General features: G+C 39.2%; 1 protein-coding gene across 6 annotated transcripts in view; it reads right to left on the reverse strand.

The window, feature by feature from the left end:
* Positions 1-14,960, reverse strand: part of AFF1 (ALF transcription elongation factor 1) — a 236,746-nt gene that overhangs the window by 53,359 nt on the left and 168,427 nt on the right. For 4 of the 6 annotated variants that reach the window (XM_028491879.2, XM_028491877.2, XM_028491876.2 and 1 more), the window contains 3 exons: positions 6,334-6,412; positions 6,170-6,207; positions 3,945-4,101 (listed from right to left, as the gene is read on the reverse strand). In XM_028491879.2, the coding sequence (XP_028347680.1) occupies positions 3,945-4,101; positions 6,170-6,207; positions 6,334-6,412 (274 nt within the window). The remainder of the gene's footprint in view (positions 1-3,944; positions 4,102-6,169; positions 6,208-6,333; positions 6,413-14,960) is intronic. The other 2 variants (XM_028491880.2, XM_024116859.3) reach the window with 1 other exon arrangement.

Genomic DNA, 14,960 nt, shown 5'->3' on the forward strand with positions numbered 1-14,960 from the left:
AAAATGTCATGAAGAACCTAGGGGTAAGATGGGAATAAAGACACAGACCTACTAGAGAATGGACTTGAGGATATGAGGAGGGGGAAGGGTAAGCTGTGACAAAGTGAGAGAGTGGCATGGACATATATACACTACCAAACGTAAAATAGCTAGCTAGTGGGACGCAGCCCCATAGCACAGGGAGATCAGCTCGGTGGTTTGTGACCACCTAGAGGGGTGGGATAGGGAGGGTGGGAGGGAGGGAGAAGCAAGAGGGAAGAGATATGGAAACATACGTATATGTATAACTGATTCACTTTGTTATAAAGCAGAAACTAACACACCATTGTAAAGCAATTATACTCCAATAAAGATGTTAAAAAAAATAATATTCTAACAAAACAGGATGGTTGTTTAAGGTAGAGAAAAGAGTAGCACACCATACCTACTTGACAGACATTATTTCTTGCAAAGACTTGAGGGTGTGGTAGTTCTAATGGTTAAATGATTGGGAACAAGGCATTAAGATATATCATTTATATATTGCAAGACTGGGAGATTGGGATTGACATATATACACTACTGATACTATGTATAAAATAGATAACTAATGAGAACCTACTGTATAGCACAGGAAACTCTACTCAATGCTCTGTGGTGACCTACATGGGAAGGAAATCCAAAATAAAAGGGGATATATGTATACATATGACTGATTCACTTTGCTGTACAGTAGAAACTAACACAACACTATAAAGCAACTATACCCCAAAAAAAATTTAAAAAAAAAAAAAAAGGATGTATCACTTATCAATCACCTCAGGAACCAAATCCTTCAAACCCTTTCTCGGGAAAGGTATAGAGACCTTTCACCAGGGCTATGCTGAAAACTGCACTGCAATCAGTGACACTCTTGCTCTATAGAAGAGTACTTACACATTAACCAAAAGGGAAGGTCATTCGTGGTATAAATAACATCTGCTTCTTCCCCCCACACCCCAAAACAGGGCAGTTTAAGATACATTTAGTAGTCCCTAAAGGAATGTCCTGGTTACAGAAATAAAACATATTTTTTTCTGCTGCGGTACTGAAAATGTCTGGAAGGGGAGGCCTATGGCCCAATTGCAGGGTAAAACTGAGTTGGTGTGCCCAGACAAGAGGAAAGGGTAGGGGTGATCCTTTTTGTATACCTAGTACAAAGATGTAAAATGGACAGAATTCCTTTAAGGTTAGGTATTATTTGGGTGCTGGGATGGGGGAAAGTTTTACATAAGGGATTGATTAATAACAGATTTTAAGATGAATTTTAAGAGTGTAAGTGCTGGAGAGGATCAAGGTTTGGACTTTCATTTCTTCCTCAGCTTTTCCCCATGCCCCACCCCCAGCCTCCCAAGTGCTGGATCAACCCAGACACTGCACAGAGGAAGTGCAAAAATATATGAGCATTTTAATACATGTTTGACTGTATGTCTCTTTGCTTGTCCTAGCGTCTCGAATTGGCAAAAGTTCATGTATTTTAGAATGAATTATGATTTTGAAAAAAAATTTTGAGCTATGCACAACATGTCTTTTTTTTTTTTTTTTTTTTTGGTAAAACATCATAGTTGCTGTGAGGGAGTATAACTCCAAAACTTAAAAGAAAAAAAAGACAGAAAGAGAGAAGTAGCATGATGTAGTAGGAAAAAAAAAAAGGCTTCTGAGTTAAATGGCTATGGGTTTCAATCTTAGTGCTGCTACTTCCTTACAGGTGAAAAGAAAGCTCCCGACCTTCTAGGGCTGATGGTTTACATTACATAATTTATGAAGAAAGTGCCAAGATCTTAGTAGATAATCGACCACAGTTGTTTACTACCAAAGAATTAGACAATGAATAGATTAGAAAACTAAGCAGATCCCTGAATAACAGAATAGAATCATTTTTCCCTGAACTTTACTTAAGCAGTAAAAGGGCGATACTCCCATACATTCTGAAAAGCTGAGATTTACATGCTGACTCACTATAAAGAAGAGACTGAAAGTGCTTTTCCCCCATGTTCACCACCAGCCCATTGGCACACATATAACATGTCAGATCTCATAAGGTCACTGGACAACTTCGTCAAATGAATTTAAAATGGAGACTTAAGGAGCAAATTCCTCAGCATTAAAAATAGAATAAAGAAAAGGGTGAGAAAGTTAAAACTAGTAACTATGACCTATTATGGAATTCAAGTAACGCTCAACTAACACAGATTTACAATAATGCAGGTATTTATTTTAAAAGGAAAGGAAGGTTGTTAAATAACTTCAGGAAAAATTAAAGGTTTAAAATCTAGACAAAGACAAAAATATGTCTGAGGAAGTCAAGCCTTGGTACATACCAACAAAACCATACTCAAGTCTAGATTTGCACATTAACACAAATATACAAATATAAGCCTATTCAGGAAAGTGATTTTAAAAAGTAAAGTATGATGGGAACATCATTTTTCTTCTAAGAGTCTCTAAATCTATTCTATTCAATAACCTCGTGAGCAACAAGATATAACTGCTTCATCAAAACAAACACCAGGTTAAATTTTTCTTTCAAGTTTTAATTATTCAGCCAAATCTGTGCCATTTCCATTTTATTTGAATTGAATTTTGATTTAATTGGATTACCTTTCTTATATCAGTAACCAAACAAGAATGCAGATTTTTCTTAGTGAATAAGGTGAGACATAAAGCAAAGATCTTATGAACAGTAACATGAACAAGCACACAATTTCTCTGTAGAGCAAGCATGTTCAGTACCCTTTTCCCTGGGGCATAGAAAAATTACTTCAACAGCAATTAGTTTCTCAGGAGAAAACAGAGAGCCCCCAGAAATACACAGAGTAGCTTCAAAAATCTGAAAGGCACTTCAAGTGCAGCTAATGCTGATCTATGTTTATTCACTCCAAAAATATTTACTGAGCACTTACTCTGTGCCAGACATAAACTCACATCTAACAACAACAACAACAGAATGATACTCAGGTATTTTCCTCATCCTCCCTTGCCCTCGGACATGGTTCCTCAGTCTCACTACATCATCTCCAGATGGATTTGGTTAATGCTCTAGTGCAGTGGCCTTGCTTTCTAAACAGCAGAGACAGATACTGAAAACTTTAACGCGTTCTTAATCAGAAAATCTCATTTCCCGGGATTCCTACCTAAATACAGAGAATAGTTTTCTCTCTACAAGCTGGTCTAGTTCACTAAAAATGTCTTCCCCAGCAAACATTTTACCCTGCTACTCTAAGTTTTGAAGACATTTGGCAACCTTGTTAGTTGTTACTACATTTCTTTTGTTCAACAATCCAGTAAATAGCATAAATTCTCCAGATAAATTTGGTGCTTGAGATTTGCAGTCTCATCTGTTTATCTTTACAATATCTCCCAAGAGTGGGTGACAGGCAAGCCCTATTCCTATATTACATGGGACAGTGGGATCAAGAAACACGGCCCTGGAGAAATTACATCGCCATCAATTTAATGCATGGCTTTTAGTGATTCAAAAATAGAACCTCTTATGGCTTATTTCTAGTTCACGTTCCTGCCCTTTGCTAAATCAGGCTGTCTCCTTTTGATTTAATTCATGCATTCCTAAAATTTCAAAAAGCTTTCTCATTAATATTAAAATGGAAGCCTACTGAAAACGATTTTTTGGGTTTGTTTGTTTTTTTTCTCGAAAGAAGGGAAAAGAAAATGGGGTGTACATATTCTCAGTGAGTTGCTCTTCAAAACAGCTCTGGGAGCAACAGGGAAGAACCTATCATTTACCAACAGGAGAGAAGACATCTCTCCCAAAGTTCCACAGCCCAACGCCAAGAAACAAGTAAACACGAATAGCCAGCAGCGTGCACGGCGGCCGGAAAGCGCCGCCCCCAGGACGGAGCCCCTCAGGCAGCCCGGGCCACCGGGGGTCGACGGCGCTCCCGAGACGGCCCGGATCGGACCAGTACCTCGGGAGCCGGGGTTTCTCGAGGCTCGTTCTCCTCGCTGTCACTGGAGCTGCTCTCGCTCTCCGAGTCCGAGGAGCTGTCAGAGTCGCTGGTGCTCTCCGACTCAGCGCTGCTGGAATGTGCTGAGGCCGCGGCTGCGGGCAGCGCCTGCGGAGCGCTGCAGAGCAAGCGAGAGAGTCAAAGACCCACGCGAGGTGGACTCCTTCCCTCCTGACTCCCTTCCTTCTTTGCCCATTTTTCTGCTACTCGAAAGAAGGGGCCTCAAAGATTACCTAGCAGTACTAAATGACCATGGCAGCCAATTGAGCGCAAGCAAGGCCCATGGTGGCTCAAAACTCAGTGAAAAGCCTTGCCAACAGCTCACCAGGTAACTGCATAAAAGAAGCCTGGGGAATTTTTCTGAAGAACACTGCGAACGATGTAAAATGTAAGTGAGATGCGGGGTGCTTCAAATCAGGCGTGGACAAACCATGGCCTGAGCTGGCTGCCTGCTTTTCCAAATAAAGTTTTGTTGGAACACATTCACACCCAGTATTTTATGTATTGTCTGTGTCTGCTTGTATACTACAAAAGCAGAGTTGAATAGCTGCAACACAGACTTTATGGCCCACAAAGCCTAAAACCTTGGCTTTCTGACCCTTTAACTTTGCTGACACCTGCAATATAAAACCCAAAGGAGTTAATTTATAAAAGAACAGCCAATCCATTAAAGTCTTCCTCTATTCTCGATATGAGAACCAACTGTAGAGAAGTCAGACACTGCTGAACACAAAAGGGGTTCCTTTGGAAAGTGACCCCACAGGCAATCCACTCACACTTCTTGGGCAGAATGATAAAATGGGCCATTCTTTATGAGTGGCTTAGGATCACTCCCAAATATCAGCTGAAGTAGAGAATAACTACTTCAAGTTTTCAGGATAGGGCAATAACTCTAGGCCTGTGAGAAAACACACAAGTGATCACACTGCTGGACACATAGAGAATTTCAAAGCGTATCTTAAAACCTTGCCCTAGATGCCATTTAGCCACAGCAGTAAATCAATAACTATAATCGTGAAAGCCTCCTAATCTACCCAAAACATTTTCAAGATAATAAGTTTATTAAATAACTATATTAGAATAACAAAAATTTATTAGATAATAATAAAGTCACTAGTTGAGACAATTTTAAAGCAAACACTATACAAAACCAATTTTCTCACGTCAAATTTGTGGTAGCTGAAGAGCTTAAGCCAAGTGATGGTCAAAAAGAGATATACTTTCAGTATTATTCCTGCCTCTAATTATCCCCCCCACCTTGTTTTTTTTTTCCTTTTATTTCCTCCTCCACTTTTCAGTTAGGTTACTTTGTCATATTTTCTAAGTTGTTACAAGCCACCAGAAATTACTGAACAAAATGGGATATAAATAAGCAGAGCTTATGAATCCTTAAGACCTCACATAATTATGTGTGATCTTCCTCCACATTAACTATAACCTCAGCTATATGAGAGCAAGGTTTTTCGTGCTGAGCTTGTCTCAAAATGGATGACCACATCTCAAGGGAGTAAAACAACTACAGGGTAATTTAACTCTTTGTCCATGGAGGACAGGTATTGGCATATTAAATCATTAAATTCAGTACCAGAGGAAATGGTAAATAAAGGTAGTTCAGATAGTTTCCATTTCTAAAAACGAAAGCATTACATTTTCTAAAATATGGCTAAGCTGTTTACAAAGTGAAAACAGTGCCATTTTCCATCATACCAAAATGTACTGCAGGTCATCTTTTAAAGCAACTGAAACAATTAGAAAATTCATATAACTATGAAGACAGGCACGACGGAAAACAATTTCTATAAATAATTCAGCTTTAATTTTCGAAAACAGAGCAAATCTGTCACTTTCATAAAAACACCGAGCTCTTCAGTATAACTTTTCAAATACTGGTTACATAATACTGACGAAAGTGATTTAAGTTTATTTTAAATGCTCCAATTTTACACATACAAAACTGACTAAAGATTTAGGTGGACGCAGGGACTCTCTCTTTCATAGAGATAACAACCTCTCTAGGGCTGATTTAAGCTTCCAAAATATTACACAGGTACTTTCTTTTAACTGTGATCATCCATCTCCTTCTCCCATGAAGAAGCTATGAAAATACTAAATAAGGCTGTAATTTCCCCATTCGGTAGAAAAAAGCAAACATTTTGTACAGATGGGGAGAAACCCAAACACAGTACCTTGGAGGTGCAGATGCGGGCGGAGGCTTCTCTGGGGTCTAGGCATTCACAATAAGGGGAAGAAGGACCAGGAAAAAAAACAAAAAACAGGTTAGGATAAGCGGCTCAGAAATGTTACATGGATTTAAATGAATTCCTGGTATTGTGGGGTGTACAGAACTTACTTGATCGCTGTCACTGTCCTCACTGTCACTGAGCTGAAGGTCATCTTTGAGCATGCTAGAACAGGCAGGGATAGAAACACTGTAGAATTTAAAATAATGTCTAACAACTTCTTTTAGCATATAAACATAAAATATGCTTAATGAAACAAAAGAGGGGTGGGACAGGTATAACTTTTATTTATTCATCAAATGCTTTATTTTCTTGGAAATGTTAAGTTTTACAATTTTAACACAGAAACTAGTTCAGTCCAAACTCCTTATCATTTCAAAACTGAGTCTTTGGGCATCCCTGGTGGCGCAGTGGTTGAGAGTCCGCCTGCCGATGCAGGGGACATGGGTTCGTGCCCTGGTCTGGGAGGATCCCACATGCCGCGGAGCGGCTGGGCCCGTGAGCCATGGCCGCTGGGCCTGCGCGTCCGGAGCCTGTGCTCCGCAACGGGAGAGGCCACAACAGTGAGAGGCCCGCGTACCGCAAAAAACAAAAACAAGACAAAACCAAAAAAACCTGAGTATTTCACACGTTCTGAGCATTAAAAGCAGAACTACAAGTTCTGCAAGTGATTTGTTGCCAGCCCTGAGACTAAGGCTCCCAGGTCCACACAAACAGAAGAAACAACAACAACAAAAATAAATAAAATAGAAAAATATACAATACCCTCAAATCATTTTCTTCTATGGTCTCTAACAACTAGAAGAAATGATTAACCATTAAATGAGTTAATATTGGATGAACATCTGTAAAGTACTTAGAACAGTGCCAGGCACTTAAAAAGTGCTATATATGAATTAAATAAACACATAAAAATACAACTGTCACCAAACAGTGCAGTTATGTTACGTTTTTGTCCAAAGACATTGTTAATACTGAAATTTTTCACACACACAAATATCTTCTTCTGGGTGCTTGAACACTAATCCGTGAAAAGAGTAGTAATACAAATAATACTGTTGTCTAAAAAATATGTTTAACCTTCCTGCTATCATTCAGGTAAAAATTAAAACTCAGTTCATGTCCTCAAAGTTATATTAATACTTCTCTCTAGGCATTCAAGTTTATGATGAACCTAAATATTAAAAGCAAACATTTTCCAATCTGTACCTGTTTACTCAAATCTTAGCCCCTTCCCTACCCCCTCCCCTTTACCTTTTTTCATGGAGATACCCAACATCAAAGGAATGAATCAGTAATTGCTCCCCCCGACATCCCCCAAAATTTACAAGCATGACTCTTTGAGGAAATAAGTGAAATTGGAAAAAAAAAAAAAAAAAATCTGCTTGAGCATTACTGATGTTCCCAAAAGCAAATTATGTTAAGAAGTTACAATCCTTCAGTATTTCTAAAAGTACCTCTTCAATATTGTGACCAACGATTTTTATTGCAAACCCACTACCTGCCACTAAAGTAAGCAGGCATTATTATTTTGGGAATCCATGGTAAAAATCACTATATTTTCTAATGAAAATAAACGATAAAACTTGGCTCTTTCAAAATGACCTCCTACATGCAATGTTGTAATTCTGCCAAGGACTTATTTTCACCAACAAATGCACTAAAAACATCTTGTGATAAGTTTCTTTTAAAAAATAAAAACTGTTAGCTACTTGTAAAAGTAGATCTTGCTCAACATGTATCTAGTAGAAGCTAAACTCCTATTTTAGCAAGGCTAGAAGACACAGCCTTTGGATGTACAACTTGGCAGCAGCAATCTTAATGGTGTAAAAGAAGAAGTCACTCAACAGGTTTACTGCTAAAAATGGCTTGGCTGGGATACACACAAGCAAAAGATATATCTTTGGAATAAATGTTAGGTATAATACAACCAGAAAAAACAAACCTGGCAAAGTATATTCAATGTTAACCACCAACAACAAAACCACAGTAAATGGACCTCTTTATTTCTTAGTCATTGGGTTTGTTTTGTATAAAGCTGATTTGCCTTAATTTCCTGAAACAGCAGTGATCATGTAATTCAAACACACTTCCTGTTGCACGCAGCGGACTACTAAATACCTTGTAAGCTGTTTGCTTAGCTACTGAATGCCCAGTTTCCGTGCATATACTCTCCTCAAGTGAGAAAGTATATGAGATATATTCAGTAAGTCAGAAAGTACATGTTCTGACTTTTAGCTCCACTTGCTCTTAGGGAATAGATGGGACCATAAAAATGCTGTCCCAGGGCTTCCCTGGTGGCCCAGTGGTTAAGAATCTGCCTACCAATGCAGGGGACACGGGTTCGAGCCCTGGTCCGGGAAGATCCCACATGCCACGGAGCACATAAGCCCGTGTGCCACAACTACTGAGCCTGCGCTCTAGAGCCCGTGAGCCACAACTACTTAACCCATGCGCCACAACTACTGAAGCCCGCACACTCTAGGGCCCGCGTGCCGCAACTACTGAGCCCACATGCTGCAACTACCGAAGCCCACGCGCCTAGAGCCCGTGCTCCACAAGAAGAGAAGCCACTGCAATGAGAAGCCCATACACTGCAACAAAGAGTAGCCCCCGCTTGCTGCAACTAGAGAAAGGCTGCGTGCAGCAATGAAGACCCAATGCAGCCAAAAAATAAAGAAAAAATAAAGAAAAAGAAACTCCTTATTCTGAACATCAAAAAATGGGGCAATTCATTTAAAAAAAACAACAAAAAAACCTTAACCAAGTTTTGTTAATAAAGAAAATTAGTCACAATTGCCATCACGATTTTTTTTTTTAAAAAAAGGATCTGTACAGTTTGGAAATTTGTAACCTGATGACAGGTAAAGGTTTTATGTTTAAATGGATCAGTTGCTAAAAAAAACCCCTACTGTGCCACAAATAATTACATTTGAAGCCAAGCATATCACTAAATTACTACACTATACTTCATATATTATATTCTATATATAATAGACCAGTCCTTCAATGTCAAGATGACAAATTACAGCACATCTGGGTGAGCACCTTTGCACCCACTAAAAGAGAAGCAAATCTCTTAGATCTAGTCTCATTTATACCAATAAAACCTAGGTCAAGAAACATAAGACCCAAGGGACATACTCAACTGTAAGCTTTTCTGAAGCAGGATCAAGTCATTTTTGTCTTCATATTTTCTTTATCTAGAACTTGGCAGGTACCCTAAGAAGCTGGCTGAATGAACAGCATCCCTTTTGCTGAATAAGTGACAGTACCACATAGCTGTGCCCTTTATGTAATCTGAACTTGACAGGCATTGCTTATACTCATAACCCCACGGGCTGACTCTGATCAACCCCTCACATTCTAAGGATGAGGAAACAGCTCAGAACAGCCACCTAACTGGCCTAAGATCATGAAGCTGGTATATGCTAGAGCCTGCATGCAAAAGCCATTCCATCGGATACCATCTCTTTGCTCTGGCCAATATAGGACCAGTGGTTAGAAAACCTAACTGAGGGAATGAAATCTAAGTTCCAGAACCCACTGAGAGAAAGACTCTGGTTTAAAAGAAAACAGGAACTATACTGCTGGAGTAAAATGAATACACTATTTTTCTCCTATGAAAGTAAATGAACTTTAAACTTTATATACTGTTTAAACTGGTTAAATAACTAATTTCATTTCTAAACTCCAAGCAAACCAGTTATTTCGAAGCATATGGCACCATATGGCTTAGCTTGGCAGTGTTCAAAAGGAGACAAATGCTCAGGTAAAGCAACTCTTTGAACTATCGTGTAGGTTTCACATTTTACATTATCAGTTAGGTAAACGTCTTACTTAAAGGTTACAAACAATCCTCAAACCCCTTTGTACAAATGCATTCTTCAGACAGCTGTTCTGCAAAGCTGAAAGAGCTGCACACAGGTTCCGGCAGGTACGCTTCAGGGACTCAGAGCCCTGTTGTTACTGTGTGAAGACACACCAGACAAGCCTTTATTGCTCTTCCATTCCTCCTTCGTACTGGGCTTACCCAAAGCTTCAACTGCCAATATTCTGTAACAATTCAGAACTCCAGAACTATTTCAATACACTGATTTCTTGGCTTAACATTTCCTATGATCGGGCCATACCTTTTACTCGGAAAAGAGCAAGTGAAGGCAAACTCACAGTAGTTCATTTGCAGTTAATAGTCACAACCCTGGTATTAGATGTGCTCAAAATGGCAAACAAACTGATACCTACTTTTCAGAAACCACTAATGAGCATGTGAGAACGTACTTTCCTTTTTTGATACAGGGCAGAAATAAGGACTGCAAATGCTTTTTGCAGATGATGGGAGGTGACGAGTTAGGAAGAGGGCTCCACATACAATAAATTTTTAAAAATGAAAAAGCAGACCTTAATCCCTTATGACACAACATACAAGGGGGACTCTCCAAACGGTGACAGCAGTTGGCAGAAGTCAAATTCATGGTGGACTAACAAGGCAGAGGGAAAAGTGACTTGGTACATGATTCACTACAGTAAATGACCTAGCAGGTGGTAAGGCAAAAACTGCGGCCAAGGGTGTAAAAGATTATTTAAACTCCATGGATGAAGTGAAGATTAGAAAAATCACAAGAGTATAAATGAGGGGAAAGTTGAAGTTAATAAATAAGATTAAATCATTAAGTGCAATTAAATGAGGTACTAGTATAAGATGACATACTGGACAACTAGAAAGAAAATCTAGAAAAATTATTGCTGAAAATTATATTTCTATTAAACATTGTTTATAGGTATTTAATCAAGTTTATGTGTAAAGTTTTTCCTTCTACATTTATCCTGAGTACTTACTATATGCCAGGCCCTATTCTAGACTTTACAGATGCAACTCTAAGCAGACAGAAACCCCTGCTCTTGTGCACTCAGAGTCTAGGGGAGGGAGATAAATAACCAAACTATATTCTTTCTCAATGGGTTAGAAGCCTAGGGAGGGGGAAGTAAGCATAAAAGACAAAGGATGGGTGTGGGTTGTTCTTCTATGTTAGGGTAGTTAGGAAAGACTGTACTGATAAGGGGATGATGACATCCAAGGAGGGACCTGAAAGGAGGAGTGAGCACAATGCAGGAAATGGGGAGGGTGATTAAGGCACAGAAAACAGCGAAGAGGCCAATGTGGCCAGAGTGTGTGTGGGGGGGTGGGGGGTGGGGGGGGGCGCGGTATAGGAGAGGAGGTGGAGAGGTAGGTTACAGAGGGCCTTGGAGGCCTCTGCAGGGTGGATGAAAGGTGTGGGGATGGACGGGGAGAATATGAATTCTTGTGCAAGTAGACCACACCTTGCTGCTTTAGAAACCTAGCAACCCAGAGTGGGTGGAATGTACCAACTGCTTTTAGGGCTAATAAAAACATATCTTGCTCAATTTTTCAATCTATGCTCAAATTAATCTGGGGTCACTTACTGTAGTAAATTAGCAGCATGATTAAAAATGAGACTTAAATAGACCCTTAAGGACACCCTTAAAACCATGTTTTCCAAATGCAAATGAATACTTCAAAGCAGTCACTTCCAATAAGAATTACTCCCTAGCCGTTTTCAAATGCCTTCAGAGCCTGTAGCCCATCTAGCCCCTTTAAAGGTAGCAAGTATTATCTGCCTCCCTCTCATCATTCAGGCTCCAGATCAAATGTCACCTTCTCCGAGGGACCTTTCCTGAGCCTCCCAGAAGTACCAACACCACCCAAAAAAAAAAAAAAAAAAAAAAAAAAAAAAAAAACAAAAAACAAACCCTGCTTCCTCAAGCCTGTCTCTGTCACATCACCTAGTTTGTATTACATGCCACCCGCATTGAGTTACAAGGCATGGAAGACAAGGACTTTGTGTCACTGGCTACTATTTCCCCAAGTACCTAAACCAGCACCGGGCACACAGCGTGTGTTTAATAATTATGTACTGAATGGATGAGTGGAAGCAATTTTTGGAAGTATCTCCAAATAGCCTGGCATCCAGCCCAGAGGCCAGTATTTATATAACTGGGGTCAAAGCATGTTAAAGAACGATGAGAATGACTTTTCTTATGTAGAACATAAGCAAACCCATTTACGTAACACTTACCTATTATATACCAGGCACTTGATAAATTTATTCTTCTTGTCCATTTTATTTGACCTTTGGTCTAAGACCAAGTATGGAAGTATATGTTATCCTAAAGGGGTGCTCCCAGAGTAGTTCAGGCCATCATTTGAGAAATATATATATAGCTCCAAGAGGAATACGTTGAAGAAGATGATCTTCCAGCACCTTAGCAGTATTTTTATAATTATTTAAAATATGCTTCATTTCATAGCCTCACCAAAATAGCCCTTCAATATTATGCAAGTTTCCGGCACAAATTTGTACACAGTGTTAAGTTAAATATTGTCCTGCAAGGGATCCTAGAATATTGTCTACTAAAGCCAGAACCCCAAGAATTAAACTGACTATTCCAAAAGACTATAATTCTACCATGAAAGGAGGTGATTCTGCATTTGGGAGTTTCAGCATTTTCTAAATATTGATTTAATGTGTCCTAGTAACTGTAATTCTGAAATAAGCAGATTAAACATTGCACATAATGACCATTTGTTTGCCTTCACCTAAGCATGAAAATTTCTTTAATACCCAATATTACAGATTCTCATTTCTCCATAGCATGGCTAACAGTAACTCACTAAAAAAAAAAAAAAAAAAAAAAAAAGCTATATTCCTTATTCTCTTTCATTTTACACCTCTACTTTTTCTCTTGAAAACAAACAGAACATTTCCTTCTATATCTAGATTAATAAAATAGTTATGAATACCAATAACTTTGGATTCACAATCACTTGTAAGTTTGGAGTGAAAATAAAGTGCATCATTTTCCAGCAATGCCAGACATTTGAGAACTGAGAATTATTATTAACAACAAGATCTCCATTTACATTCTGAGAAGCTGAAGGTTTAATGTAGACCTACAAATGTATTACTGACCAGCACAAATGTTTGTTACTTGTTTTCATAAGAGCTGAAGAACTGTGAATAAGGGATAGGGGTATACTCTCAAGGACAAATAATTTACAAGTTTTGCCCATTAGGGTGAGCTCTGCTACTCCAACCATACATTTATCAGCAAACAGCACTTTAAGTCAGAGCTGTCAATTGAAATAAAGATCCCAGGTAAGACGCCTTCATATAGCACTTTTTAAAAAAAAATTATAGTTGATTTATAATGTTGTGTTAGTTTCTGCTGTAGAGCAAAATGATTCAGTTATACATACACACACACACACACACACACACACACACACACAATACACATTTTTTTTTATACTCTTTTCCATTATGGTTTATCACAGGATATTGAATATAGTGCCCTGTGCTATACAGTAGGACCTTGTTATTTACCCATTCTATACATACTAGTTTGCATCTAGCACAACTTTTAAAAATAACACAAAAAGAACTACCTAGAAAAGTAAAAAACTTTTTTCCTTAGGTCAAATATGATTTAAACGAACAAGTAAGGCATTTCTTCAGACTTAATTCTCGGACATTTCAGCTGACACATGTCCTGATGTGATGATTTTATATTGCAGTAAACTGATAGACTGGGTCTTCCTTAGTTCTTTAGCAAGATATTTAAAATAATGCTTTGAGTAAAAGTGGAAAACTCAGGCTCACTTAAAAAGGTTATCAGACTCTTCCCAGCCTTTATTAACTTTGCACCACCATTCCGCCTCGTCACACTTCCAGGACAATCCCAATCTTCACATCCAAATACTTCCCTCATTTCAAAAGAAACTTCCCAAGTAAGTAATAAAAATTCCAAATTGCTATAACTGCTTATTTCTGTCTCTTAGTCTAAATAGGTAGTGACGATTTCTGAAGCAAAAATAAGAAACATAAAGGAGGGCACCATCTAGTAAGTATTTGGCAGTTTGGGGGTAGGGTAGGGGATGGGAGGGAGAAGGAAGTTTGCCACAATAATGCCCATCAACTGCTCTATAGTTTCTAAAACATTAACACGTTATCCCTTTTGAGAGGTTGGCAAAAGCACTGACATTAGGAAACTGTGTTTGACTGTACAGAAAGGGAACCATCCACAATCACGTGAAGGACGTAACAGCTGCACAGAAAAAGGAAATACTTTGGTACTTTGCCCTGAGAACCCAACAGACCCAAGTCGTGGAAAGGAAGAGGATTCCAAAGCTAAGAGCCCTTAAACCAACATTCCCCCCTCTCAAACTTAGAGGCAAATAGCACTGGATCCCTAGCTTATCACTTCCCTGAGGTACCTGGTAGAAAGAATTCATCATTTGATAATTAACTAGAGCTTCAACTACAGAGATTAAAAGTAACAGATTTAGCACATTTCTTTCACACCTACATCCTCTATGAGCTGGCTAACCGTCCCCTGCCCCCAAGTCTGGACAGATGTGAGAGTTAATACAGACTCTCCACAGTTTATTCTCTAGTGCCAGGCCCCTCTTTTTCCCCTTTATTATGTACTGCTCTGCTGCTGTAAGGAGGCCCAAGTACTAGTAACTCTGAAAGAAAATGCAGTAAGACCTATATGGATTTTTAAAACCGAAGTACAGGGCTTCGTGGTGGCGCAGTGGTTGCGCGTCCGCCTGCCGATGCAGGGGAACCAGGTTCGCGCCCCGGTCTGGGAGGATCCCACATGCCGCGGAGCGGCTGGGCCCGTGAGCCATGGCCGCTGAGCCTGCGCGTCCGGA

This window comes from Physeter macrocephalus, chromosome 7 (assembly GCF_002837175.3).
Source record: "Physeter macrocephalus isolate SW-GA chromosome 7, ASM283717v5, whole genome shotgun sequence".
In the NCBI taxonomy this organism is placed as follows: domain Eukaryota; kingdom Metazoa; phylum Chordata; class Mammalia; order Artiodactyla; family Physeteridae; genus Physeter; species Physeter macrocephalus.